Source organism: Martes martes, assembly GCF_963455335.1.
Source record: "Martes martes genome assembly, chromosome: 1".
NCBI classification, from domain to species: Eukaryota; Metazoa; Chordata; class Mammalia; order Carnivora; family Mustelidae; genus Martes; species Martes martes.
Window position 1 is genome coordinate 114,902,732 of NC_137888.1, and position 26,345 is coordinate 114,929,076.

General features: G+C 50.5%; 1 protein-coding gene across 1 annotated transcript in view; it reads right to left on the bottom strand.

Annotated features, from left to right (window-relative positions):
- Positions 1-26,345, bottom strand: part of XXYLT1 (xyloside xylosyltransferase 1) — a 157,642-nt gene that overhangs the window by 46,373 nt on the left and 84,924 nt on the right. Inside the window, exon 3 of the mRNA XM_080826791.1 lies at positions 20,801-20,933. Coding sequence (XP_080682917.1) covers positions 20,801-20,933 — 133 coding nt within the window. The remainder of the gene's footprint in view (positions 1-20,800; positions 20,934-26,345) is intronic.

Below are 26,345 nucleotides of genomic sequence, written 5' to 3' on the forward strand. Positions count from 1 at the left end.
AGGTTGAAGCTAGATCAAAGGGGGCCTTCACACCAAAGTAAGTATTGCTTGGTCCCCCAAGCTACAGGGAAGGAAGGAGGGTGGGGTCCCAGCGCTGCAGGATCCCCAAGGGTCTGCACGACTTGGGACCTGCAAATACAAGAGCACAGCCCAGGCCCGCAAGTTTGCAAGTAGCAACATTTGGGTGCCACCCTTCAGGTATGCCAGCCAGCCCCCCACCCTGCAGCTCACCCTCCAAAATGGACACAGTGCATGTTCTCCCGTATGCGGGCCTGTCCCATCAGCCCGTCCTCCTCCATAGCAGGGAGAAGCAGCCTCTCTCTGTCCCAGGCAACCTAATTACCAAAGGTCCAGCCCTCACGCTGCTCCATCAGCCTAGCATCAGATCCCGAACAGCTGGACGAGGTCTCTTTCACCCCTCCTTCCCCATACCCACCCATTCCCAAACATACTGTCTTCCCCACAAAAGGGAAACACAGGCCACTGCCCTCAGGGCATGGGCTCTGCCTCGCTGTCTGTAAGGCAGGACAATTTCTCAGTCCCAGGCCCGCATTTCATCAGCACCCTGCAGGCAAGGGCAGGCCTTGGCTTCTCGGCAAGTTGTCCCAGAAAAAACTCAGACGGACGGCCCTCAGCTAACGACAGCATAGCCGTGTTTGCCAACTCCAGCAAGATGCACAAATCAGCAGTCACAGGGAAGGGCTTCAAATGTGCTGCGGCAAGACAATGCATCTTCAGAAAGCTCCACTCCGTTTGCAAGAAGACACTTTCCCCCGCTCTCTTTCCCCCGCTGTGGCCACAAGCCAGCAGTGCAGCAACAGTTCCAACTAAGAAATGAGAACCTCCTTCCCAGAAGACTGTTCTCGGAGCACAGGGTGGGGAAGGCTGGAGTGGCAGAGCAGGAGGGAGACAGCAAAACTCTGTGGTAAGTGCTGACCGGTGGCCCTGACCTACACAGGCGATTTTCACCACTAACCATGCAGCCCCGCAGAACAGTAGAGAGAATGCTGGATTAAGTTAGAGGCCTGGAGCCTTCATTTTCTAGTTTTGTGACTTGGGGCCAATGCTGTCAAGTGGGCACAGGCCAGGGCAGCACAGTGATCAAGAGCAGTCCATAGATTTGAACTCAGGCTCCACAATCACAGGGCAGGACACCCTGGGCATGCATGTTTTGCCTTTCTGTGTCTGCTTCCTCACCCATAAAATGGGCACAGGAACAGAATTAGCCTGATGGAGCCAGAAGAATGAGACACCCAGCCTTCCTGAGGTATCACGTCAGAACCACAGGGCCGAGGGGTGACTCCGCGCTCTGCCACTACTTGCTGACCTGGAGGTTTGCAGGGGGCCCCCACCATCCGGGAGTCGCATGTGTCGAGTCCAGTAATAAAAATCATCTTCCAGTACCGTACGTGGCCCTGTAAGGTTTCCTCAGATCCTGAAACAGCTCTGTGAGACACACAGTATGATTCGCAGCTTAGCCCTGAGGAAACTGCAGGGAGACTGTAATTCAGTTTGCTGGATTCCATGAATAATTCTCTTTGAGACTCGTTTATTCTGATGGATGGGATTTTCTAGTTAAATAAGGACAAGAAACAGCCACTTTCCATAGACCACATCTTCCACCTGGGTTCTAGAGAAACTGAATCTGACAGCACTGTACCCAAAGAGATGTGCTTGGAGTGGAGGAGGTGGGCTGCCGTATAGACCAGTTCGGTCCAGGAGCCTGATGGAATAAGGACGTGCAGAGGAGGAACCAGCTGGATGGAGGAGCATGCAATGGGAAAGAAGAGGCAGCTAAACGTCCTGCTGAGCAGACAGGTGGCTGCCAGGCTGGGAGGCTCTGAGGAGGATGGGAAATTAATGTTTCCTGAATGACACAGGAGTCCTGACAGCCCCATCTGCAGATGGACAGCTTTGTCAGCTCTGGGGAAGGAAAAGAAGGGTAGGATCTTTCTCCCGAAGCAGGAAGAAGACAAAAAGCCGGTGCATCCAACAGGTGTCCGAGAGTTAGGCAGGAGATGTAGGCACATCGGGGACTAAAGGCTTTCTGGAGAAATCATACCAGGAGCAAAGGCTTAGTACCACACTCCAAAGGAGTGTGCCTACGTCAGGCAAATGCGATTTTCAGCCTCACGTGGGAATGCTCCATAGTTGAATCACCCATGGGCAGCTGAGCTCTCGGGTGCGTGTTCTTGGTGGACGGTGACCAGGAGGCACTGTACATTTTGACACAACTGCGTTCCTCACTTTCCCAGTACTCACACATACCATTTGTGCCGGCTGTCGTTCAGGCACTTGACAAATACGAACTTATTCAGTCCTCCTGAGCCCCACCCCCACAAGGAAGTTTCTGTTTTCCAGATCATGCTAGGACCCTGGCAGACTAGACTGTTCGCTCAAGGTCACGCAGGCGGTGATGGGCAGAGCCAGCATTCAACTCCAGGCATACAGACCCGAGCCTGGGAGCGCAGCCCGTCCATGAGGGCTGCATCACCCTCAGCCCCATTCTGAGAGACAGGAAGGAAGTGACCCAGTATCCCCCCGCAGAGGCTGGGCCCCTCCTCTTGGCCAGCACTAGAACCCCCTGCTCCCCAGAACCTCCTAGCAAGCCCGGCGCAGAGGACGCTGAGCCACTGCAGAGAACCGCTCTACACCACAGCTCTGTGCTCCAGTTCCTCAAAGCCCCTGGCAACCCACCGAGGTATACACCAGCTCTAGGGTTTCGGTTCGCTTCTATTCCAATAGAAAATTTAATTTTTAATCGAGGCAGTATGTTCTCCAAGCAGCCATGGAGAAATCCACCCAAGGCTGTGATAAAGGCCCCATGGCCATGAATTCCAGCGGTCAGGAAGCTCCAGGCAGCAGAGGCCCTTAGAGCTAGCAGGTGTAAAAACGCACTGCCCACACTGGGCAGGAAACCCAGAAGGTACAGGCACCCTCCTGCCCCCAGACTGGCGGGAAGAAGCAGAGACAGCTCTTTGGTGCACCAAGGTTTGGAAAAGACAGACGGAACTTCTGCCTCCCTGCTGGGAGTGCTAACACCCATCTCAGGCTAGTTCTGTAGTGTGAGATGGCCAAGCCAGCCCACCAGCCAGGAGCAGTGACACAGCCATGGAAAATATCCTATTTTTCCTTCAAATGGAGATGGGGAGAAGACAAGGGAGGAGGGCACGCCGAAGCACGCGGTCTGTGCAGCCACACTCTGGCTGGTCGCTGCTGTCAAGGACCTGCCAGGCAACTCCCAACAAACTCAAACGTTTCTTCCAGATACTGGCTATCTCAAAGCTTTCCTCTTCTGTGCCTGTCTTCTTCTCATAGCCCCAGACATCCTGAGAACCATGCTGGCCCCGGTACCCTGAATGAGAACACGACCCTCGCTGATTATCATGTTACATTTCTGAGCCGTGTACACAGAGCGAGGCTGGAGACTAGGCCCCACGGAGTCTGCACGGTGTGTTCCTGCACTGAACAAAGTCAGCCCTCGGGAGGCTGCGGGGGACACAGCAAAAGCTATGAACGGGACCCTGTCTTCCCAGGCAAGAAATGTGTGTCCACCCTGCCTTGCTCCAGAGAGGCTTTCTTCCTGCCTCTTGGTGCCTGTGCCGAGAGGGAAGGCCTTCCACTCACAGTTCCTACTTGCTGACGTTCAGAAGTAAATGCCCATCCCTAGGGGAAAGAGAAGGGGCATGTGTGACGGAAGGGCTATGAGCCCACACAAAAGAGGACTCAAGGGAAATGAGAGCCTCTCTGCAAATCTGAGTATCAGAAGGACCTTTGTGGGGAAGAGTTACATATGCCCGTTTTGTGTGGCCCCAGAGTACAAATGTGGGGAAAATGAGTAGGAACCACAGGGAAGCAGATTGTTTAAATCTGATATACAGGAAAACATTCCAATGAATTTGTCCAAAAAAAAATAATGGACTGCTTTGGAGATAGCAAGTTCCCCCCTGCTGGAGGTAATCAAACTGAAACCTGGTAAGTCAGAGATGTTGCGGGGGGGGGGGGGTTGGATTCAGACAGGAGAAAAGATGCCCCCAGATGTCTCTCCTATCCCTGAGATTCTGCAGTTATTTAAATAGAATCTGTTAAAGTTAGGGAAGACATTCCAAATCATCCTTCTCATTTTATAAAGGAGGAAACCAAGGCCGACTAAAGCCAGCCAGGTCTGCCTCTCCATCTCTGCATCAAACAAAACCTTCAGCAGGATGAAGAACACTGGTCCAGCATTTCAGGGAGAGGACAGAGGCAAAGAGCAGATGGTTCCGATTTCCAAGAGCTGATGACACACTGAGCACCTCCACATCTCCCTGGGGACCCCGGACTGGCTCTAGACCCAGGCCGCAGCCTCAGCACCAGGAGGCCAAGACTCATGGGAAAGACACTCCAGTAGAAACAGGCTGCTGTTGTAATAAACAGCAGGATGGGATTTCTGTAAGTTAAGGGATAGGTACTGAAACTCATCAGACTCAAAGAAACAAACCCACAGTATATCTTTCCTGTCATCTTAGAGGGATGATGGGTGGATGGATGGATGGATGGAAGGCAGGCAGAAGATAGTACTCTAACACTTCCAAAACCACGAGAGAAATTCCAACCCAAGTCAGACTGCAGACCTATCAAAAAAAAGAAAAAGAAGGAAAAAAAAAAAAAAGGCAGGCCATGTCCTCTAATAACTAAAACCATTCCCTCTTTGGTGTCAAAGCCCTGAGGAGTCTGCCTGGACACAATTCACACTAAAACCTACACAACTGAGGTTCCCCAAAGATCAAAAACCCTAAGAACAGATTCGTTCATGACACACTCATCACGGCATCACCAGGGAGAAAAAGTGATGCTGTGAGAAAAAGTGATAAAACCATTTTGCTGGAGGGACCTGCACACATTGGAGCAGAAATCCAGCCTTTGCCCAAATGTGTCTGTGGCAGTCTATATAGAGTTCGGACACCGAGGCAGGAACTTGAGTCATCTGAAACATTTTCATGGAAAGATTGGCATTGTCTTTAACATGGAAGTCTAGTCTATGAATCCCCAAAAAAGGGGGAACTCGGTGACCCAGGCTGTGAGGTGGCCAAGTATGAGGCTGCAAAACCTCTCTATCTTGGTCGTTTCATAACTCGGGAACTATAAAGGCAGGGGCCAGAAGCCATCCCCCGAGGATCTCAGGTGCTTAGAAGACGGGCAGGGCACACGAGCCAGGGACCCAAGACTTAGAAATGACCAGGTGACCTGGGCAAATTTAACAGTCTCTTCTGCAAAATGGGAAAACAATACCTGCCTTCCTACTTTGCTGAGTTCGCACAAGGAGCAGATATAAAACCAACTTGCAACAACTGAGGGTGGTTCAACCCTGAGGGAACGCAGCACTGTCATAACCACGGGCAGGAACAAAGATGCCGCAGTGGGGAGCTCATGGCCCGTGGCCTGCAGTGCCCTCCTGAGTTGCTCAGGTGTCAGCCATTAGCATGTCTGTCAACAGGTGTGGGGACTTCACACGTGAACAAGAAAGGACCAAAGGGAGGCCCAAGAAAGCAAATACCTTATTCTTTGCCTCTGGAATGGAAGTGGCATGGGATGATAAGATCTTAATCACAAGAGTCTGGATCCAGAAGACAGGTTCTTCAGATGAGAAAGGCCCCTAGGAAGCAAATGTCTAGAAGGAGGTGCTTAGACTTCAACTTGATCAAGTCATGTGAGGCTGTCTGTAAACAGAGCCTCGGTGGTAGGCAGCCCTGGGTTATCCCGCACAATGACTGCACAATGACTGCAGGCTGCCAGGCTGCAGAGGAAGTGGTCCTATCGGCTGGCCTGGAGAAGCAGGGGTGCACAAGGGGCCCTTAAGTGACAAGAGGAAGCGGAGAGAGAGAGAGAAAGTGGGGTGTGACCCTTCTGGGACACACCATGGAGGGACAGTGGAGGGACAGGCACATTACAAGGGGAAGCCTGACACACTTTAGCACTGGTGCTTCTAAACATCCTCAACCCTTGGTTGGTGTACACAGTTTGCAGTTTGTAATCTACGAAGCACAGGTAGCTACTCACCCACCGGTGGCTCCAATTGGGCCACTTTCTACTCCTTTGCCATTGGGCTCTCCGCATGGGTCTTCTGCACCATGGGACAGAAAAGACAAGTCATGTTTTTCATCAAGACCAAGGGCACACACTGGCCCATAAACCGTGAAGAGGAAAGGGACAGTGGCAGCTTCGTATAAGGCAGGATGTGGCCCTCTTCCTGCACAGCACACTCCCTTTCTAAGTCAGGACCAATTCCTTCTGGCTTCTGAAGCTGCCCTCCCCCAAATACATATATACATATACACACACACACACACACACACACACACACACACACACACTCCATAGCAACCTCTCTGTGTTATGGGAACATTTTCCACTACTGACCAGCACCAAGGGAAGGTCTGGGTTGTGCAGGACAGGAAGAAGGACAGGGCAGATAATGCTCACAGAGCCCCCCAGGGCCTGGCGCTGTGCAATGTGTCCAGGACAGGATTTCATTCCTATTTATCGAGCACCCACAAGGATTTAGGCCAGTGCTTCTCAAATAGGCAAAGAGAGGAGGCACAAACTCCAGCTTCAGAATCACCAGACAAGCTTTTCCAAACACATCTTTTCTGCCTGTAGAGGGACATGTGAGTTATGTATCTCAAATAGGCCACGAGGTGGAGGCGGGGGGGGGGGGCCAGAAATCACCTTATAACCAATATGCTGGAAGCACCCCAATTCCACAGATGAGAAACTGAAGCATTAAGTATATTATACAAAGTAATATGGTTAGGAAGCAGTGGAACAAGGAGTCCACCCACCTCTGACTTCAAGCTCGGACAATTTACCAACATTCTAGTCTATCTCCAGAATATAATAAGAGCATATGTATTCCCAGAAAAACTAATGATTTGGCTTCATCCCTATGGCTACAGGTCAGTTCCCTCTACTTCCCCCTGATCCTTCATGCCATTATTTAAAAATAACCCAAGATGTTCTTAGAGGACCAGAGCTAGATAATGGCTGGAGGAAGGGCTCCAGTCCAAGGCTCCCCAAGCTGGACTTGTGAGGCTGGAAGAAAAGACAATATTTTAGTAGTCAAAAGCCCTGTCCCCAGGTGTACATAGGAAATACCTGTCCTCTAAGTCATGACCTGCTGCATGATCTCAGAGCAGTCGGAGCTGAGGAGCTGTGGGTACGGCTGGGACCACAGAGGCCCTCAGGGGGGCTTTTCAACAATGGTGGCCTGAAGGATGAGAAGGGTACACAAAAGGGCAGGATGGAGGGACAGCATACCCAAAGGTCCCATGTGTGAGCAAGGTACCTGTCTGGGAGGTAGCTGGGGTTCTGTACAGCTGAGACAAAAGGCACAGGAGAGCTGCTGGGAGAAGGCGAAAGGTGGGGGCAGACTGCAGAGGTCCCTGAGTTGGTGGCCAAAGTGGCTTTAGAATTAGCACAATGCCTACTAGCATAGGGTAGGTGCTCAAAATAGTTTGAGAGCCTGTGAAGTTAATTTGGGGACAGGGATGGGGTAGGCTGTCCCTTGGCTACAGAACACATCACTGAGAGTCATCCAAGAGTCTGTTTATCATAAATGAAACTGAAAGCCAAGTGGACAGTCTGGCCGAGGAGCTTCAGAGAGGCAGAAACAGTGTGGCACGTGGAGAGGGAAGCCGGGTCCCCAGGGTCAGAATGAGCAAGGAGGAAGCCAGGTCTGGAGATAGCTCTAAGTTAAGGAAGTGTGGCCACAGACACCGTTACAGGGGGTTTTCTAGGCTGCTCCGACCTTCAGTTGCTGGTGGGGCCGGCTCTCCAGGCTGTACACTCCTGACGGCAGGCCCTGGGACTCATCAAGGCCAAGACTGGCCTTGAGCAGACCCTCAACGAATGCCTGTGGAATTCTTCACGACTGAGCTGCTAGTCCCCATATTAGCTTGGAGAAACCCAGATGTGCTAAAATGAGGGGACAAGGGCCACCTCCCCAAAGGACCCCGGACTGAGGCCCAGCTCACATGCATGGCCCATGGTCTTCTCCATCTTGCTAATACCAAGCCCAGGCCGCAGGAGCAAATCAGCAGCAGGGGCCTGAGTTTCCATTCCCCTCCCAGAGATGGGCTGTGCTGCCTTCCCCGACCGCCCCCCACCCCCCGATCTCTCCCAGACGGGGCCCCTGGCAGCTTCTGGAAATTCTGCTCCAGACCTACGGACAAGCCCACCCGGGAGGCACTGAGGCCATTGTCTGAGCCCTCCACCTTCGTCTGGGGAGGAGAGCACCCCCTGCTATGAGTGGGTTTAGGCCCTCCAGCGTGCCCGGAAGCACAGGGTCAGCCTTCCCATCACAGGCTGCAGGGGCGCAGCCTGGGTGAGGCTCTGGCAGGCAGCTAATGCGCACTGAGGGTTCTTGGGAATTTTGAGACCTGCCAAAAATCAATGGTGAACACAAAACATTTACACTTTTGAGAGGCCGTCGCCTCGCCTATGCTTCTTTCCCTTGACTCCTTCTGCACAGAATTACGGCCAGATCCCAAGGGTGGGCTCTCCAAAGTAGCAAATCAGCCTCCACAAGGCATGAGCACCAGCCTGCACAGAAAGTCCAATCTGCCCATTCAACACAGGGCCAGACTGCAGCTCGGGGGCTCACGCGGGCTACCCGGAGATGCAGGGGGCAGGCGTGGTGAGATGCATTTATAGACACAGGGTGCTTTTCCTCTTCACCTGGAAAGGCCAGTCAAAGGCCAAATGCCAGCCCAAGAATGATGCAACACCCCCTTCCTGGTTCCAGCAGGTGATGGGTCCAGATTCGCTGCCCGCGTCAGCAGCATCTCTGACTCCAGGAACCTCAGCCCTCCCGGCTGCCCTGTCCAGCACCAGCCCCCCGTCCTTTTCCCTCTGTCTTTCCCTGCTCAGCCAGCTCGAGTGCAGGATGAGGACACATCCTGGGGCGGTCCAGGACAGGGCTGGCTCACACTCATCCTAGTGTAATTATCAATAGCATCCCCTTTCCACACGTGAAGGGTTGTAGCTTAAACAATAATTTCATGGGGAAATTAAACGTTCACCGCACCCATGCTGTACTTCCTCTCATGATGTTTACTATTACTTACTATAGTCAGGCAGATCTAGAAAATAGGATCATTAGTGGGAGGGCCTAATGAAGACAGCACACATCTTCCTTCCTACCCTCCTTCTTTCCTCTCCTTTGAATGTTATCCCCGATTTTGTTCCAGGAGGAATTTCTCTTAGCTAGCAAAGATGCCAGAATGCATCCCCTAGAGAGCCATGAACTTGATACAGGCATCCCACATGTGTGGCTCTACATTTTCTATTAGGCAACTGAAGAAAAGGACATCTAATTAGTTGTACAGAAGGAGACACCAATTAATTGTCCATGAGAAATACAAGTATTTGTGGCTCGAAGAGCAGGGAGAAGACTCTCCAGGTGGGCCGTCCAAGAGGCCACTCTGGGTGTTGTTAATGACGTCTCACTACCACGCCAAAGCAGGCAGCAAGCTTTGGGACTGGGGTCTCCGTGGGTCTGGTGCCACCCTAGCTTGTTCATGAGGCAGCACTGAACAGACAGGAGGTGAGATGAGGCAGCGAGCAGGCAGCAGCCACATGGCTCCCGGACCTCTCCTGTCCCCTTCCCTCTTCCCTTTGGTTTCTTTCCCTCCCTCCAATCTCCCAAAAGCATCTGCAGACACAAGACGAATTTAAAGGTGTTCTAATACACGGTACGGTTAAAGTAGTTGCCAGTTCTGATAAATGGTTAAGTCTGGGGATCTTATTATTTTCTTCCAAAATTATATTCCTGCACAAGAATTGTGCTTGGCCTTGACACTTTATTATTAGGTGAGTCTGAGGCTAGTTAGAAAAAACTTTTGATGGAATTTTTTTCTAAAAATTTTATTTATTTGAGAAAGAGAATGAGAGAGAGCATGAACAGTGGGAAGGGGTAGAGGGAGAGGGAGCAGCAGACTCCCCACTGAGCAGGGAGCCCGACATGGGGCTTGATCCCAGGACTCATGAGATCATGATCTGAGCTAAAGGCAGACGCTCAACTGACTGAGCCACCCAGGCGCCCTCATCTTATGGAATTTTAAATTACCAATCAAAATCAACTACTTCAAGTGATAGGAGAAGACATATGAGAAAAAGAAAGTTTAAGCACCCCAAACTGTGGCCATCAGCAACCAATGACCAGACAACCAAAGTCTTCAGAAGGTCTAGGCCAAACTGGTAGAAGCATTTCATCCATTTTTGCCTCTGAATGTTTAAACTTGAAGTCTCCACTGGGCAGTTCTTGGGCTCGATCCGGTATACCACAGTTTGGCTTAGCTAGCAGACTGTTTGCTTAATCGTCAATATTTAGAGATCAGAAGCTTTCACATTAACAACAGAGATTTCTGGCTTCCCTTGGAGGGGGAATCAAAAGATTTGGCAGCATGGGACCCATATTCATGCAAAACAAATGAAAACATCAGAAATACCAGTCAAGGTCCAGGACACAGATAAGGTTTCAGTCAATTTTTTCCCTCCTTCTCTTTCACAATCCATTTCTAAATCTTCAAAAACTTGTATTACTTCCTGGAGGCATTTACCTGAAACTAAACTGCGATAGCCTGTATCCTGACTTTCTGAATCACAGACAGTCTCTTCTTGTGCCCGTTACAAAAGGCTATATTCACCAAATGATCCCCTTTTGAAAGCCTACCCAATCCTCCTCATTTTATATAAAACCACCACTCACCTCCATATGGTCTTGAGTAAGACACAGCGCGAGGCCCAGAGAGTGGGGCTCCTCCGGTCTGGTCTTCGCAGGTGACCAGTGGGCACCCATATGTGCAGCTAATCATAGGCGACCCAGACATTGCGTTTGGCCCACGAATCCCGCCCTGGTTCTGGCTGGCAATCCCAATCTCCCGGGGACTCAGAAGCCTCAAAGGCAGTCTCTACTCTGTTTATACACAAGTATATTGCTTGCTCAACTGTAGGATGCCTTTGACCTTGGACAGCAGCTGAAAAAATGTGAGGGGTGAGGAGAGTGGTGGCCTGAATGACCAAGGTCACACCACCATCTTCCCAAATCCTGATGACATCTTGGCAGAAGGAACAAGCAGAAAAAATGGAGAAGCTTTTCCTCTGCTCTGGTTCTTCCTTCTAAAAAATGATTCATCATTACATCCTTACCTTCCTTAGACCCTAGCTCCCAGACTCCCTGGAAGCTGAATACCAATGAACTACAGTCCCACGAAGAACACGCAAATCTCATTTGCTGCCAAGCCAAGTAGAATGCCACAATTGTATTGTCTTCTTTACAGTTCCCAATTCAGGAGTCTTGGGTCAAAGAAGATAAAATGGTCCCAGCAGCCGGGAAAGGGTTTCCCTTGCTTCCACTCTGTGCAGGTAGGAGGCTTCATTTTATGAAGGGTGGCAGTGTTTCCTTACAGGGAATCAAGTGGAGGCAGAGAAGCAGTGAAGTGCACCAGTGCCTCACACCACACTGACTGACAGTAATGAGGCCCCATGAGCATCTCTGGGACTTCACATTTCTGGAAGCCCATGAGGACCAGTAGCCTCATAATGAGTGCTCATCGGCAGCAGCGAGGACATAACAAATGTTCGGGCAAACTGTTCTACGGAAAGCAATTCTAGTTCCTAAAAAGCTTCCTCTTTTATGAGTAATGAGAAAAAATTCTGGAGGATGGAGACACTTGGGAAGGCTGAGTCCCTGGAGCAAAGTGTTCCTGTGGGCAGCTCCTTAATAGAGAGGGGTCGGTTCTGCCACCTGTAAGCAGATTATAGGGGCGCTCTATCACCAACAGTAAATGGCTCCTTTATTTTTTTTTTTAAAGATTTTATTTATTTACTTGACACAAGAGAGAGATCACAAGTAGGCAGAGGCAGGCAGAGAGAGAGGAGGAAGCAGGCTCCCTGCCGAGCAGAGAGCCGGATGCGGGATGCGGGGCTCGATTCCAGGATCCTGAGATCATGACCTGAGATCATGACCTGAGCCAAAGGCAGAGGCTTTAACCCACTGAGCCACCCAGGCGCCCCAAATGGCTCCTTTAAAGAAGGCACCCAGTGCAGGTAGAGGAGGGAAGGTGTTCATTTCAAACTCAAGTCCAGTTTGAAAGCTTGCTATTTCTGCAGTGGCTAATTCTGCAGCTAATCTGGAGGCAGACGGCCTGGAGGCTGACTATCCAGTTCCCTTAGGTCAGAAACGCAGCTGAAATGTGCACCTGCGATGGCTGCAGAGGCACCCTCTAATTCCTCCCCCACCTGCAGCCAGCCATGCTCAACTATCCTTTCCACACACTGTCTGTCACAGAACATCCCTCTTCTACATGTGCCACTGTGATTCAACTATGTTCTTTTGCTCTCCACCCACCCCAAAGAAGACACTTATAGATGAGTCTTTTTTCCCGCCTGGATTGCAGATGAGGATCTCTCAATGAGAGGTCTCATTGGCAGAAGAAACACGTTCTAGTAACGCAAACAGGGACAGTCCTCCCGGCCCATTATCCTTTGCTGGGTCTCAGTTGGGAGCACCTGCCTGGGACCCACCTCCCAGTAGAACCATGTGGGGAGGTGGTCCCACCAACTAGGCAGCAACCTCTGAGAGACAGGGTCTAGTTTCTCTCTCCTGCTCAGCCAGAGCCTCAGCAAAAGCCTACTGAGGGAGACTTCTAGTGCATACAGCCTGGTCTGTCCTAGGGGCCTCCTGGAGGCTCTGCCCATACAGTGATCCCACCACCCTTCCAAAAAGCCTTTCAGAAGAAAGAAACATCTCACTTCTCTCTCTCTCTCTCTCTCTCTCTCTCTCTCTCACACATACACACACACACACACACACCCCTTGGGATTCTGAAGGCAGCATATTAAGCCAGAATGATGTATATGCCACATGGTGACATTCACAGTTCCTGCAGCAAGGCATCTTTGTGGCTCGTCCGAGGAAGACCTCTAAGTAACAGGACTGACTTGCCCTTGGGGCCTCCCCAAATCTTACCTGCCCCACCTCCTTCACGTGGCAATGGCTTTGAAAGCAGGGACACGTCTTCTGAACCTCATAAACTCTAAGTACTTAATCATGACATTCACGCGCCTGATGAGCCCAGTGAAAATCGAGAATAACAATGTTTCCCACGGACTGTCTTTGAAAAACCAAATGTGGAAGCACTTTGCGTAGGAACAGCCACGGTGGGACTGTGGACCTCTTCCTAACAACCAGCCCACATGCCACTGAGGAGGCGGGCTCCATCAGACAAAACTGGTGCCCCCTCGTGTATTCAGCAGGCATCTACTGTGTGCCTGGTCCTCAGTCCACACAGCCTAAAGAGAAAGTGCCACCTGGTCACGCCCTGATGCTCCCTTGCTTCCTCATTCATTCCTTCACAGGGCATCTGTGTCAGGTTCCACACAACGGGTTTCTCGTTGATTCGGTGCCCCCCACCCCATGCCCTGGTACTGCTAACGGGTGGGAAGCCAAAACACCTGAACTGAGCTGTGTCTGCAGAGCAGGGAAGCCCATCCGTGTTGGACCAGAACCCCCACCTGCGCCGGAGCACCCAGTGTTCGGCAGCCTCCCCAGGCCCCGTGGCATTCAGCAGGTGCTGGGGAGCCCATAGCCTGTGCAGAGGACACAGCCGGCTGACAGGTCACGAGTCCATTCATAATCACCTTACATTAGGGACCATAATTCCACTGCAGGACTTCTGTGTACATCTTTTCCCTTTTAAAACACGTTTTCCCAATGGTGTGATTAAAGAACCACCACCTCACAGGGGGAATTTTTTAGGTCTACCTCCTCTTTTATTAGGAATTCTGTAGGGCCTCGGTCACAGCCTCTAGATCCCACAGGCTCTGCCAAGCAGGCCGACCTTCCGCCACCCCAGTAGTGAAGAAATACTCAGCTTCTTTCTCAGTCACTACTGTAAAAGGTGGCAGCCTTTTTTCTCTGTTACTCAGATTTAACTCTAATAGAAACTGACAGGTTCAATCTTGGTTAATTTAAAAAAAAAAAAAAACAACATGAGAACAAGAGCCAAGAAATTCATTTTTGGGTGTCAGAGAGAAAAAAGAGAAGCTACTACCTGAAATGATGGTGGTGGTAGGGCTCCCTCCTAAAGCAGATTCATGCCCAGTGAACAGTGGACCTGAATTTATATCAGTGTCAACCTTTCCAGACGTGACTGTTGAAATAACAGCCTGACATGAGACAATCTGGAGAGAGACGGAAAATGCTGGTTGGCTAGATGTTAGAGCCGTGCCTGTCTGTTTTCCTCCCTCATACAGATTGATTTCAGACCGAGGAACTTGAAGACAAAATGACACCATGTGTTCACACAACCCTCCTCGGTCCAGACCCAGCAACGGCAGAGAGGATGCTTTAAAAAAATAATAATAATCACAGATTAAAAATGACATTTACAGATGCAAGGGTATGCTGCCTGGGATTAGCTTCAAAATAACAGAGGTGGAAGAGAAGGGGGAAGAGGAGAGGCTGGGGACACAGAGGAAACCAGAGCAGCTGAGGGCCCCTAATCGTTGAAGCTCCATGAACACGGTAATATCGAAGCACTCGGCAGACTACGTGACTCTGTCTGCTTCTGTGTATGTTAGGAGTTTTCCTTTTGGGAGACTAGCAATGCTTAATACAGAAATACTGAGTTAGGTATAAGGATGGCCAAGACACACTGAGGCAGTGAACAACAACAACAACAAAGATGCACAACAGTATATAAAGTATGAGTCCACTGAAACACACCTAACTACTGGTAAATTTGTAGAAAATTTCTGGAAAAATAATAATCCTCATATACTTCTCAGATCTTTAATGAAAATACATTACTTTTACATAATGATTTTTTTTTTTTTTTTTAATTCAAGGAGTGCAGCAGGGGAAAAGGACACGGGAGGGTTAAAAAATGAGATGGACATCTTGGTGGGGCAGAACCAGAACACAAACCTCACTGGTGATCAGGGCTACAGCCACAGGCTGGAGTCCAGAAGCAGGCGGCGTGACCAGCAGTCCACCCTCTGCAGGGCACTGAAATACCCCAGCGGTGGGGCGGAGGGTTGGGGGGAGGCCTCCAGGATCACAGTGGGAACAGGGACTAGGGTGCCTGCCCCCCTTCCTCTCTGCTCTGCTGCAACCACACTGCCATCTTCTATGTGCACAGCTCCCCTCTTCTGAGCTCCTGGTTTCCCACAGAGGCATACTAAAAGTACCCTCCTTTATCGGGGACTAGTTGATTTCTCCTTGTAACATTGTCTGTTTTGCAAATAGCCTATATTGCTTAGGGTATAAAGTAAATGTATAAAAACCCACCTGCACAGATATGAAATTCGTGGTACTGATTTCCTCAGGGGAGGGAGGGAAGGAGGGGCCCACACCACCAACACCCCAGCTGCAAGTGCAGGAAATACAGTATCAGGCTTTTTCTGTCTTCCTTGAAGGAAGGCTGGCATACCCAGCAGGGAATTCCTCAAACACAGGCAGGGAGTTCAGACGCTGAGAAGCCAAACTATTAGCACTAATTATGCTAAGTTATCAGTTGTTCCAATTTTACATAAAAGGAAACCGAAGCTCAGAAGTTAAGGGACTTCCCTTGGGTCCCAGAACTAGGAGCTGGGACAGGAGAAAACTGCCAAGACCACTACGGACTGCTACTGTATGCCAGACACTATGCACACACTGATTTCATCCTCCAGCCAACTCCACCGTATTTCCTACTATACAGTGCTATAATCTCCATCTCTCAGCTAAAGAAGCTCAAGCTCAGAGAGGTCAAGAGGCTTGCCCAAGGTCACACAGCTATGAGTGGCACGGGTGGGGTCATTTCACAGCCTCCTCTCTTACCTCCCTGCTAAATCCTCACTTCCTCCCCAGCTCGCCTGAGAGCCCTTCACCGGTCCTGGGAACGGGATAAGGCAGCCTGCAGATAAACTGGACATTTCCATTCCAAGCATCTGGAAAGAGGCTAGGCCGACACAGTGCTAGCAATAAAAAGCACGTGACCTAGAAAGGTGAAAGAGTAGACACTATTAAAATACTTAACACAAAAGCAAATTCCTGCCTTGTGGTGTGTTATCAGCAGCTGACAGGATTAGCCTGCTGCTTCCACCTCATGGTGGGTCTGGGCTCAGACCAGCACACAGCTGGCCTGTGGAGCCAACAGAGAATGAACCGGAAGCCTGGGGCCCCCACCAACAAAGCTCCCATTCAGCAGCTCCTCAGGTGGCCAGCTCCAAGACAGAAAGACCATAACCAAAGGCTGTGATCCCAGCTCCTCTACACATACACACACACACACACACACACACACACACACACTCACATACAAACATATTCTCTCTCACACACACACATTCTCTGTCATATATATTCTCACACACACATACATTCTCTATCACACACACTCTCTCTCACACCCATGTTCTCTGTCTCTCTCACACAAACACTTTCTTTATCATACACATTCTCTCTGTCTCATACACATACACACCACACTCTGTCTCACACACACACATATTCTCTGACATACACATTCTCACACACGCATTCTGTTTCACAAACACACACATTCTCTGTCACACACATTCTCACACATGCATTCTGTCTCTCACACACACACATACATTCTGTCTTCCTCACACACAGAGATCATTCCCTTCTGTGAAAAAGAGGTTTTAATTTTTGGGTAGGGGTAGAGCTATTAGATTTAGCAAAACAAACAAAAAACAGAGCACCATATATATAGATAGCAAATAATTGTTTTGTGTATGTATGTCCCCACGCAATATTTGGGGCATACCTACATAAAACAATTATTTGTTGTTCTTTTGAAATCCAACTTTGGTGAATGTTGTGTATTTTAACTGGTAACCCCCGTATGGTTGGGGTGGGGTAGAGTAGAGGTATCCAGTAGAACAAATAATCTCAAAAAGAAAACACAAGGAAAAGTTGTGAGGATTAGGGGAGGAGCAGGTGAGCAGTGAGCAGGTGCCCTTTGCTGAGCATCCCTTTCACACCAGAAGCTTTCATGCATGTTATTCATTCGAATTTTCCAGTAATTCTATGCTTCAGTTATATTTATCCCCACTTATAGACTAAAAAACAAAACAGAGGGTCAAATAATCAAGCAACTTACAAAGCACTGGCGGGTAATTCAGGAAAAGTGGGACTATAATGTAGAGCTTCCAGGTACAACCCAAATGCAATTTCTTCTGCATCAAGCTACTTTGCCTGCTGATACACATTTATAAGGTTATACACTACATAAAGAGGGCCCGACAGATTTCTTTGCTTTTCCAATACCTTCATGAGGAAGCAAATTCAAAATGGTATCCTGGACTAATACGCATGTGTAAAAATACAGTTATCTCTTCACAGGAACCATTCTGCTTATAGAGAAAGCACTAGATCTTTCTCTCCTTTTGGTCATGTGCCCCACCCAACTAAACACATCACCTATGAGGACCACCTATCCAGTGGTCTAGCTCCTTGACAAAGAAGCAGTCAAAAGCTCAAGACCATTTCCCCTGAAATGACCACGGCTCCCCAATTTTCAGATAAGAAAGATCACGGGACATTTGACTCAACAGAATCCTGACAGGGGCCCAAGAGAAAAGGTACCTCTATCACTATCCTAGCATCCCACAATCCATCATTTCCCAGAAAGCACAGTGGGTTTAGTGTACGTTTGGGGTAGAAGGGGGTGGAACTTTGGTGGGAGAATTGTAAAAAACAGAAAAACAAAAAACGTTATTTGTCAAATGAATAACGAGAAAGACTTTGCCCTCCACCCTCCTCCAAGCTCCTAATGTTCTTCGCGGCGCACAATAGAGGGGAAACAACCATAAAAATGACTTAATATGTGCCCTTTTGAAGTACAGTAACTGTCAGGCAAGAGACTATAAAAATAACACAGTTGAGGAGATCCAAATTTATTTCTGCTTAGTGAGTTTCCAGATCAAAATGCGCTCAGTTAAACAGTCCAGTTTTGCTTTTGTACTGTTGTTCTCTTTCTAAATTTTCCTTTTCGTAGATGCTAGCAGATTTTGCTTATGATAAAATGTTTGCCCACCTCACACTCCACCACTTAGGGAGTGAGACTAAGTAGTTGTGGGAACCCCCATTGGTTTCTTGTTCCTCAAGGAGGGCGCAGGAAGTGGCACACGAGTGGGCAGATGCCGGCCTGGGGATGCCCCACCAGCGGTGGTAGCCAGGTTCAAAGCCATGGGGCTGGGGCTGCCTGCTCCTGCAAAGGGCCAGGCTCTGTCTGTCCTCGTGCTCGCTGCTTACTCTCAATACCCTTCCCCTCCCCCGCTTCTTCTCCCACACCCTCCTACCCCCCAACTCCCACCGCCGCCCCACACAACCAGGCACAGGCTCCAAAGGTGCAGACAACCAACATTTACTCTTGGGCCACTGGTGTCTCCAGTTTTCCAGTGGAAGAAACACCCCACACTCTATTCCGCCCCAGGCCAGCCAGAACTAAACCATTCCCAGCCCCAGCACCAGGCTGCGAATATTCAGAGGCAATTACCCAGAGCCAGTAGGGTGTACATTTGAGCAGGGCCGTCATTTGCAGACTTAATTATGAGAGGCTTTATAAACATTTCAGCTGCTGGGGGGTGGGTAAGTAAGGGGAAAGGGGGAGCACATAATGGAGGAGTTTTCATTTCTGCTGATCGTGAGTGCACGAGCCCTACAACAGGCCAGGCTGGGGTCTGCCGGCAGAGGCCTCATTTTTCTCATTGCACATGATAATTAAAGACTCCAAAGGTGAGAAAAATTCAATTTCATTTTGGATCTAAAATCTTTCAGAGATTTCTTCTGAGAAGTCCAGATAATTAAATTGATTTAAGTTTCACCATTAATGAAATCCTGGATCTACAAAAACATAAATTCTGGCCAATACTGTTTAAATGGGATCACATTTCCATTACTATTGCGCAAGAAGATTCCAAACCAGGGCTTGAAGGCCCCACGGCTCTGATTGGATTTAATCAGGAGCCTGGTGCGAGTATCCTGGGACCCTGGCCCTTAGGAAGCAGTGAGGAGCCCAGCAGCAGACCAGCAGTCTCAGGACAGAGGAAAGACCATGAGGAGACGGTGAGGGTCAGGAGAGTAGGATCACAGTGCTGAGCGGGGGAAGGGAGGTCTACAGCATACCAGCTCCCATCCTCAGCTGGAGGAACCCCAGCCCCAAGCATAGGGAATTAGCATGTAGGACTCTGGACTCTGAGTTCAGTGCTCCTTCCACTGCTTCTGGGTGTTAAATCAAAAACCCTCAAGAACCCCTGATGTAAGGTCCACCTTGTACAAAGGGGAGGGAACAAGGCGCTAAGGCTGCTCTGAGTTGAAGTGGCAAGTGCTTACCTAAACCCTCCCCTCCAGTTCCCTGCAGACTGTGAGGCTCTGCTGTGTGACTGGGGGACAGCCTGGGAGAGGATGACGTCAGGGCGAACAGCCCACAAGGCCCGGGAGTTATCAGCCCATTCAGAGGCCTCGCAGGAATTTCCTGTTATGGGATCTGTCTTGCAAATAGTCACAAGCAAGTAAGCTGTCACTCTTCCCCACTTGTTTAGGGGAAACAAGGGCTCTGGGGTCACTAGCAGCCTGTGCCCCACAGCTCTCCAAAGGCGGCCTGGCTCCAAGAATGCCCACAGGGAGCCAGAGGGAGGGTCTGCTCAGACAACAAAGGGCGGGCCAGCCCAGGGGGATGGTGAAATTCCAGCTCTAGGCAGCTCGGTTCTGGGTGAGCTCTGGCATTACCGGGAGGAGGATCAATCAGCAATATGGAACTCTCCGGACCCAGAACCATGGTTCTAGGTTTTAACAAACACTTCTAGGTATCTTTTCCTTTCCTTCATTTCCACTGTACATACAGTACACACACGAGACAGGAGACTGAGGTACTCCAGCGGCACCCTGTACTCAGATCCTCCTCCCCACCAGGCCCCCACCCCTCCGTAGGGAACACCAGGCCGGCTTGGGGGATCATCGCTGCCTTGGTTTTCCTTATAATTTTTGCCACATGGCATGTACCTCTACAGATTACAGTTAACTCTGCACGGCAGGGCGTGTGTCCACTGGCTCTCTGTGGTGCTGTGTGGTATTCAGCTGGATGAAAAGATTTTCTTTATCCATTCTGCCATCTATGGACAGTGAAGTCATGCCCAGTTTCTGGCCACTGCCCACAATGCTGCAGTGAACATCCCTGAGCATGTCTCCTGGTTCTCAGGTGCTGGGGCTTCTCTACAACCCGTGCTTGACGATGAAGTGCACGGCACTGCGCTGGAGGCTTTCTTCACAGTGACGAGGTGACCCCAGCTGGGGCTCCAGAGCTGTAAGGCCTTCCCCTCCTCATGAGACACCGATACACTGGTTCTGCTCAGACAGAGGAGGGGTCACCGGTGACTCAGAGGCCAAGAAAACCTTGGTTGTCACCAGACGAGGCAATTAAAGCTATACAAAGCCTGAGGTTGTAAAATTCTGAGCTTAACCAGAACCAACAACCCAAGCAGCTCAGCTTTCTACGAGAAAAGGGCTCCAAACTCCCCCAAAAGAAGGAGGCAGCAGCTACAGTTTTGAGGCAGACCCACCTGCCACACTAGTCACCATATATGCAATAAGGACAAAGGTGTCTCTAGGAGATTTAGTGCAGATTAAGAGATTTAAGACTGTCTAGAAATAAATCTCAGTCTGCCGTGGGAAGCAGGGCAGGGGAAGGAGATGAGGGGCTAGAGAGGATCCTGGACGCCACTGCCCCCACAGCTGCCACAAATCTACCTGTACACCGGCTGCATCTCTCTCGCTATGCCGATGACGGTGCCTGGCAGGAAGTTGTCAAACTCCTCAAACAATTCCCGGATGTTGGTCTTGTACTTCAGGTCCAGGTCCAGCTGAATTATCCGCAGGATCTCTGGGGGAAAGAGAAAGAAAACAATAAGACGCAGACACACATCCTGGGAGGCTCAGCCACTGGCAGAAAATAAGGGGAGGGGGCAGAAGCAGGTATCCGATCACTCTGGTGGTCCCGGAATAATGCAGAGCTGTCGTTGGAAACAGAGGTCCTTCGTGCCCCAGTGACCCACTCTGCATCAGAGTCTTCATGAAATGCCCCCCCCCCCCCGCCGCCTCTTGCACACATGCATTTTTTTCTAGAACAAGGAGACCGTATGCTCTGCCTCGGGCCCACTGTCCTGGTGTAACTTTCAACAGCATGCCGCTCCATTCTCAAAACGAACCAGCCTGGATGCTTGTATGATGGATACCCTACCGAAAGCTCAAAGCTTACAGGTGTTTCTCTGTGGGGCACAGGTGGTAAATGACCCAAAAGAGAGAGGGCTGGAAACCTGCCCTGACTAGTACTTTCTCAAACTCAGACGTGAGCCAAGTTCAGAGGCCGACAGCACCGCTGAAAGACCTCGGACACGGTTATATTTTTATTCCACTGTCTGAGAGACAAAGTGAGCTATAATTAGACAAACTGAGTCTCACAATTACCCAGCACGTAAGTGCTGTTTGCTTCCGTTGCCTCCAGATGATTCAGGGCGAGGAGGGTGGAGGGAGGCACCGGCTCTGGTCTCTTCTCCTCCTTACCCCCCCATCCCACACTCCCCACCAAGCCTGACTCAGCTCCTGTGTGGCAGCGGCGTCAGGGGACTAGACCCAGCTGCCCAGAACCCCTGTCCTGCCCCCCACCAGGAGTGACACACAGGTGGCTGGAACCAAGAAGGGAGGAACTTGGTGCATGACATGGGCAGGGCTGCAGGGGCTCCAAGGAGGGGGTGCTTGGGGTCAAACAATGCAGGAGAGAAAGTGCTCCACACTGAGGAGGGGGCCTGAGGTGGGAATCACAACACGCAAGTGCAAGTTCCAGCTTTGTTGCTGCTTACTTCTGGGACCCTGGGAAAATGACTTCCCTAAACCTTAGCTGTTCCATTTGTTCAAGTGGGAGTGATCCGACAGGCCCTCTGAGCCTGTGATGTCGGGAAGATGAGACAACAGATGGGAAATGTCTTTTATTCAGGCTGCAGAGCACAGCAGGAATCCAGCATCTGGAGAGCAGGGAATTCACTGATGCCTAAGGCAGTCAAGGGAGACTTCATGGAGGAGGGAGACATGGGCTAGGCCTTGACACCTGGGCAGGGTGGACAACTGAGGCTGAGCGACGCCCACCAACACCCACCATCAGGCTCTCCCCAGGGCACAACGGTCTGAGGACAGGCTGTCCGGGGAGGCCCTCTGAAGACAGGGCCCCCATCTTTGGTATCTCGGCCTCCACTCAATCATACTGCGGGCCTTGGTGGTCAGTAAACACTCAGGAATGTTTGTGGAATTCAATAGGCATTCTCTAAATTCGTTTATGAAGAAATCATAGCTTATGACTCCAGAAAAACTGATTCATTTGTTCTTGTTCTCTTTTCCTTTGTGGCACAGAAAAAGAACATTAGTTGACGTCCGACGTGAGTGTTTTGAAAAAAATAAGCTACACTAGGTCAGAACCCGGCAGCCCAGGCCAGAGGACAGTGAGGGGGGTACCAGAGCCAGACTTCTCTGGCCCTGCAGGAAAGGGGTACAGGAAAATGGGTGGGTGATCAGGAAAGGTGATGACTCAGGGGTCTGGAGGTTGGGAAGCTGCTGTGGTGACTTCGCTCTCTCCCAGAAAGCTGCCCTCCACCAGGAGTGGAGAATAGGGACAGGCCACAGGGCAGAGCCTCAGGGCATCTGCTGCTCTCAGAGGCGGTCTTGGGAAACAGAGAGAAGGAGCCTGATGGTGATCTTAGAGAAGAACACCATGTCCCTGGAGAGAATGTCTAGGAATGAGAGTCATAGCCACCAAGAAGTCACGTTGGGGAGGCCCCATAGCACGCACGCCCCCTCTAGCCACTTTCCTTTTCTTTCTGCCTAACTCCTGTGCCCCAAGCTCCCACATCCACAGTATGCACAGCAGAGTGGAGCACTAATGAGACAGGGACGGGAGGGCACTGTCATCATCCCAAGGAGAGAAAGGACATCATCACAGGTTCTGTCAATGAAGGGAAACAATGGCATTTAGCCAGATGATGGGGAGGCCTGGGAACATATGGTGGGACTTCTGAGGTACTGACAGGGCTATGGAGGAAGGGGTTCATGTCATCCTCATGGCCCCAGGGGGTACTTTCAATGCCACCAATGACAGCCACATGGAGGCATCTTTCCGTGAGCAGTTCTTAAGCACCCAGCATTGCACAGGCATGAGCTTATTTCTCCTAACCACCCAACAGATTGAGTTATTCCTATGTTCTGATGAAGGAACAGGCTTCGAAAAGTTCAAAATGACAGCCCACAGTCCCGCAACAAATGAGTGCTAGGGCTGGGATCTGAACCTTAGTCAGCTTCACGGGAGAGCTCAGTGACCCTTTCCAGTAGAGCCCGACCCCCCTCTCACCAGAGAGAAGCTCCTGGGAGGCAGGCCCGGCACCCCTGCTACCCTCACAGGGGCACACAGAAGTGCCAAGGGCATTGACAGACAAAAAGCAGAGCAACAAGCTGGGCAGATGTGAAATTTAAGTGAGGTCTTCTATAGGCAAGCAGTTTCGCTAAAGCTAAAGAAACTCCCAGTGGCCGAGAGGCCAGTCAGCCAGCTGGTCACCTTCCTTGAAAGCCTACCATGTGCTGTGCGTACTCCCTGGGCTTTCAAGGTCATGTACATCCAACCTATTCTCCGAGGAGCAACCCCAATGCCTCCTTCCCTGCCCCACCTGGACAGGCCCTGGTCAAGGTCATGGGCACTGACACCTGTGTCCTGACCTCACCACCTTGGCCAGACAGAGTGCCCCTTGAGGGCGGGAATGGGCTGGGAGGGCAGAGCCCTGGCTTTGTCTTAAAAGCCCATCCGTAAATCTGAGCACCTTCCCTGCCCTCTAGGACCAGCTGGGAGTGAATCCAGAAAAGGTCATGTATAGCCCTAAGACACAGGAATTCGACATGCTTTTATAGATTTAGAACTCCTCATTTGTCGAGTACCTTAGTTTGCTAAAAGGTGCTGATACTTCTATCAACAGGGACCTTTCCAGATGAGGTGAACTGGCTAGGAGCAAACTCACTGCTTCCCACCGATGTGAAAGGACTGGCCCATTCCTACCTTTCCAGCTGAGGCTGGGAGATGCCCCCTTCTATCCTGAGAGCTGACAGCCCTTCATGCAACCTGCGTTGTTGTGCGGGCATCTGTCTAGGCGGTTATTCTTTTATGTAATTATGAAATAAGACGCCAAGTTGTAAATGTCACTGCTAGAAAGAGGAAGATGCTTACCAGGAAGGCTGGAAGTGATTAGGGTGAGATTCTCTTAAAGGGCCCTGTTCCTCTGGCCTCTGGTCCCTGTTGTCATCCCCTCTCTGTGGGAATTACATGGCGGTGCTGATAGGCCCTTCTGAGGGTGCAATAAGATTGGTACATGGCAGTGACAGCCACAGTGATGGCCCAGAGATGATGCCGGTTGGTTGGAGGACAGCTGTAATGACAGCACTTAGGACCACTGAGATTTAAGGAATAAATAGGTGAGAGAATTGACTCCAAAGGGATGAAGTCTATAAAGCATGGGGAAGAATGTCCCAGAAAAAGGACTAGACATCTTTAAAACTCAAAACAATGGCCAGCGGCCAGGTCTACCATGTCTACCACGTCAGAATCCCATGAGAAAATGATAAAAAAACAAAGAGGACAGAATAATCTAGGATAATAGGTCTGAAGGAAGAGCCAATCTACCCATTACACAGATGGGGAAACTGAGGACCAAAGAAGAAGTGGGCCTTGTCAGGGGTCACACTGTTGAGCTAAGTGGCAACGCTGATCCCAGAACTCAGGTCTCTGATGGCTTAGCTAATGTTCTCATGTCAGTCGGTGCTCCCCTTCCACTACCCGCTCCCATTATGGGTCATAAACTCCTCAAAGCAGGGAACATCGTGGCCAGACTAGTATGGCCCAAAGGGCTGTGCACAAGACTAGCCAGGCCCCCAGTGCAAGGAGCTCATAGAGGGTATGCCTCTCACACCATGACAACGAAACTTGAGGATGAACAGTAGTAGCTAAAGAAAGATCTCCATCATCCACATACTGGATAGCCAGCTTCCAGGAAATTGCTCTCCATATTCCCACACTACCATCAGGCAGGGATCGTAGAGAACAAACAAAAACAACAAACCTTTGGGTTTCTTTGGGAACCCACCTTGAGCTGCACTACATTCAAAGGGAGGCAAGAGCCAGACTTCACAGCCAAGGGCCACACCATCTCCTGGTGTGAGAACAACCACCACCAGTAGTAAAACACTGTCCCCGAACTTCAGCCTCTGCCCCCCCAACCTGGCCATCTTCTGTTCTGGCTGGACCCGTTCACTCCCAGAAACAGGGTACTGTGACGTCCAATCAGCTGGATGAGGGCCTTCCCACCAGCTCCTCAAACCTTCAAATCTTGCTGTGTCTGTGTTTAATCGCAAAAACAAGGAGTTTAATCGCAAAAACAAGGGCATCATTTGAGAAAATGACAGGTAGGAGGAAGCTTGCCCATGTGTTAGGAAGAGTCCTGCGTGGGCACCGTCCTCGGGTGCACTGACGCTGGTGGGCCAGGCTCCTTAGGGGGATGACAGGACGCAGAGGTGCTCCCAGCAGGGTCACCTCTCGGGGCAGCTCTCAGAACATGGCTTCCCCTGTGGGATGGTCGCTTGGTAAGAGATCGGGCAAGCCGAGCCAGGCCACTTCAGGAAGCAGAGGAATTGTTGCCTCCTTGGTACAGAAGGTGGTCTGGGGGTCCTGGCTGAAACCCCCGACCACAGGACTGACAAGTGTCTGACCATAAGACGGGAGCCACGGAGGTATGTCAACCCAACGTGGGAAAAGATGCTAAGGATCTAGGTCTGAGACCTATTTCCTGTTGAACTTCAACTCCAGGGGGGAAAGTAAAGAAGGTGGTACTGTCTTCGCGAGAGGCCCCATCTGCTCACCTCAGCCTCTCATGCTGCGGCCTGACTAACAAAATGGTACCACTCCTTCCTAGCAAGTGCAAAAAGGAAAGATGGGACTACAAGTGCTGGCTAAAGAGGCAGCTTTCAGGACCTGGAGACCCCAGATCTGGGCAGTACTGAGGAAGTTCCTAACTCTGCAGGGGTGTTCTCGGGGTTCGGGAGGCCCAGCCTGGCAGGGCCCCAGGGGCCGTTCACCACAGAAGGCAACATGCATGGCCTCAGAACCGGCTGGGAACTTCCCAAGTCAACATTCCCCTGTGGAAAGGCTTGAGACAGCTCATCATCAGCCTCCAATTAAACCAGTCACAAGGCATGTCATCTGACTATGGAT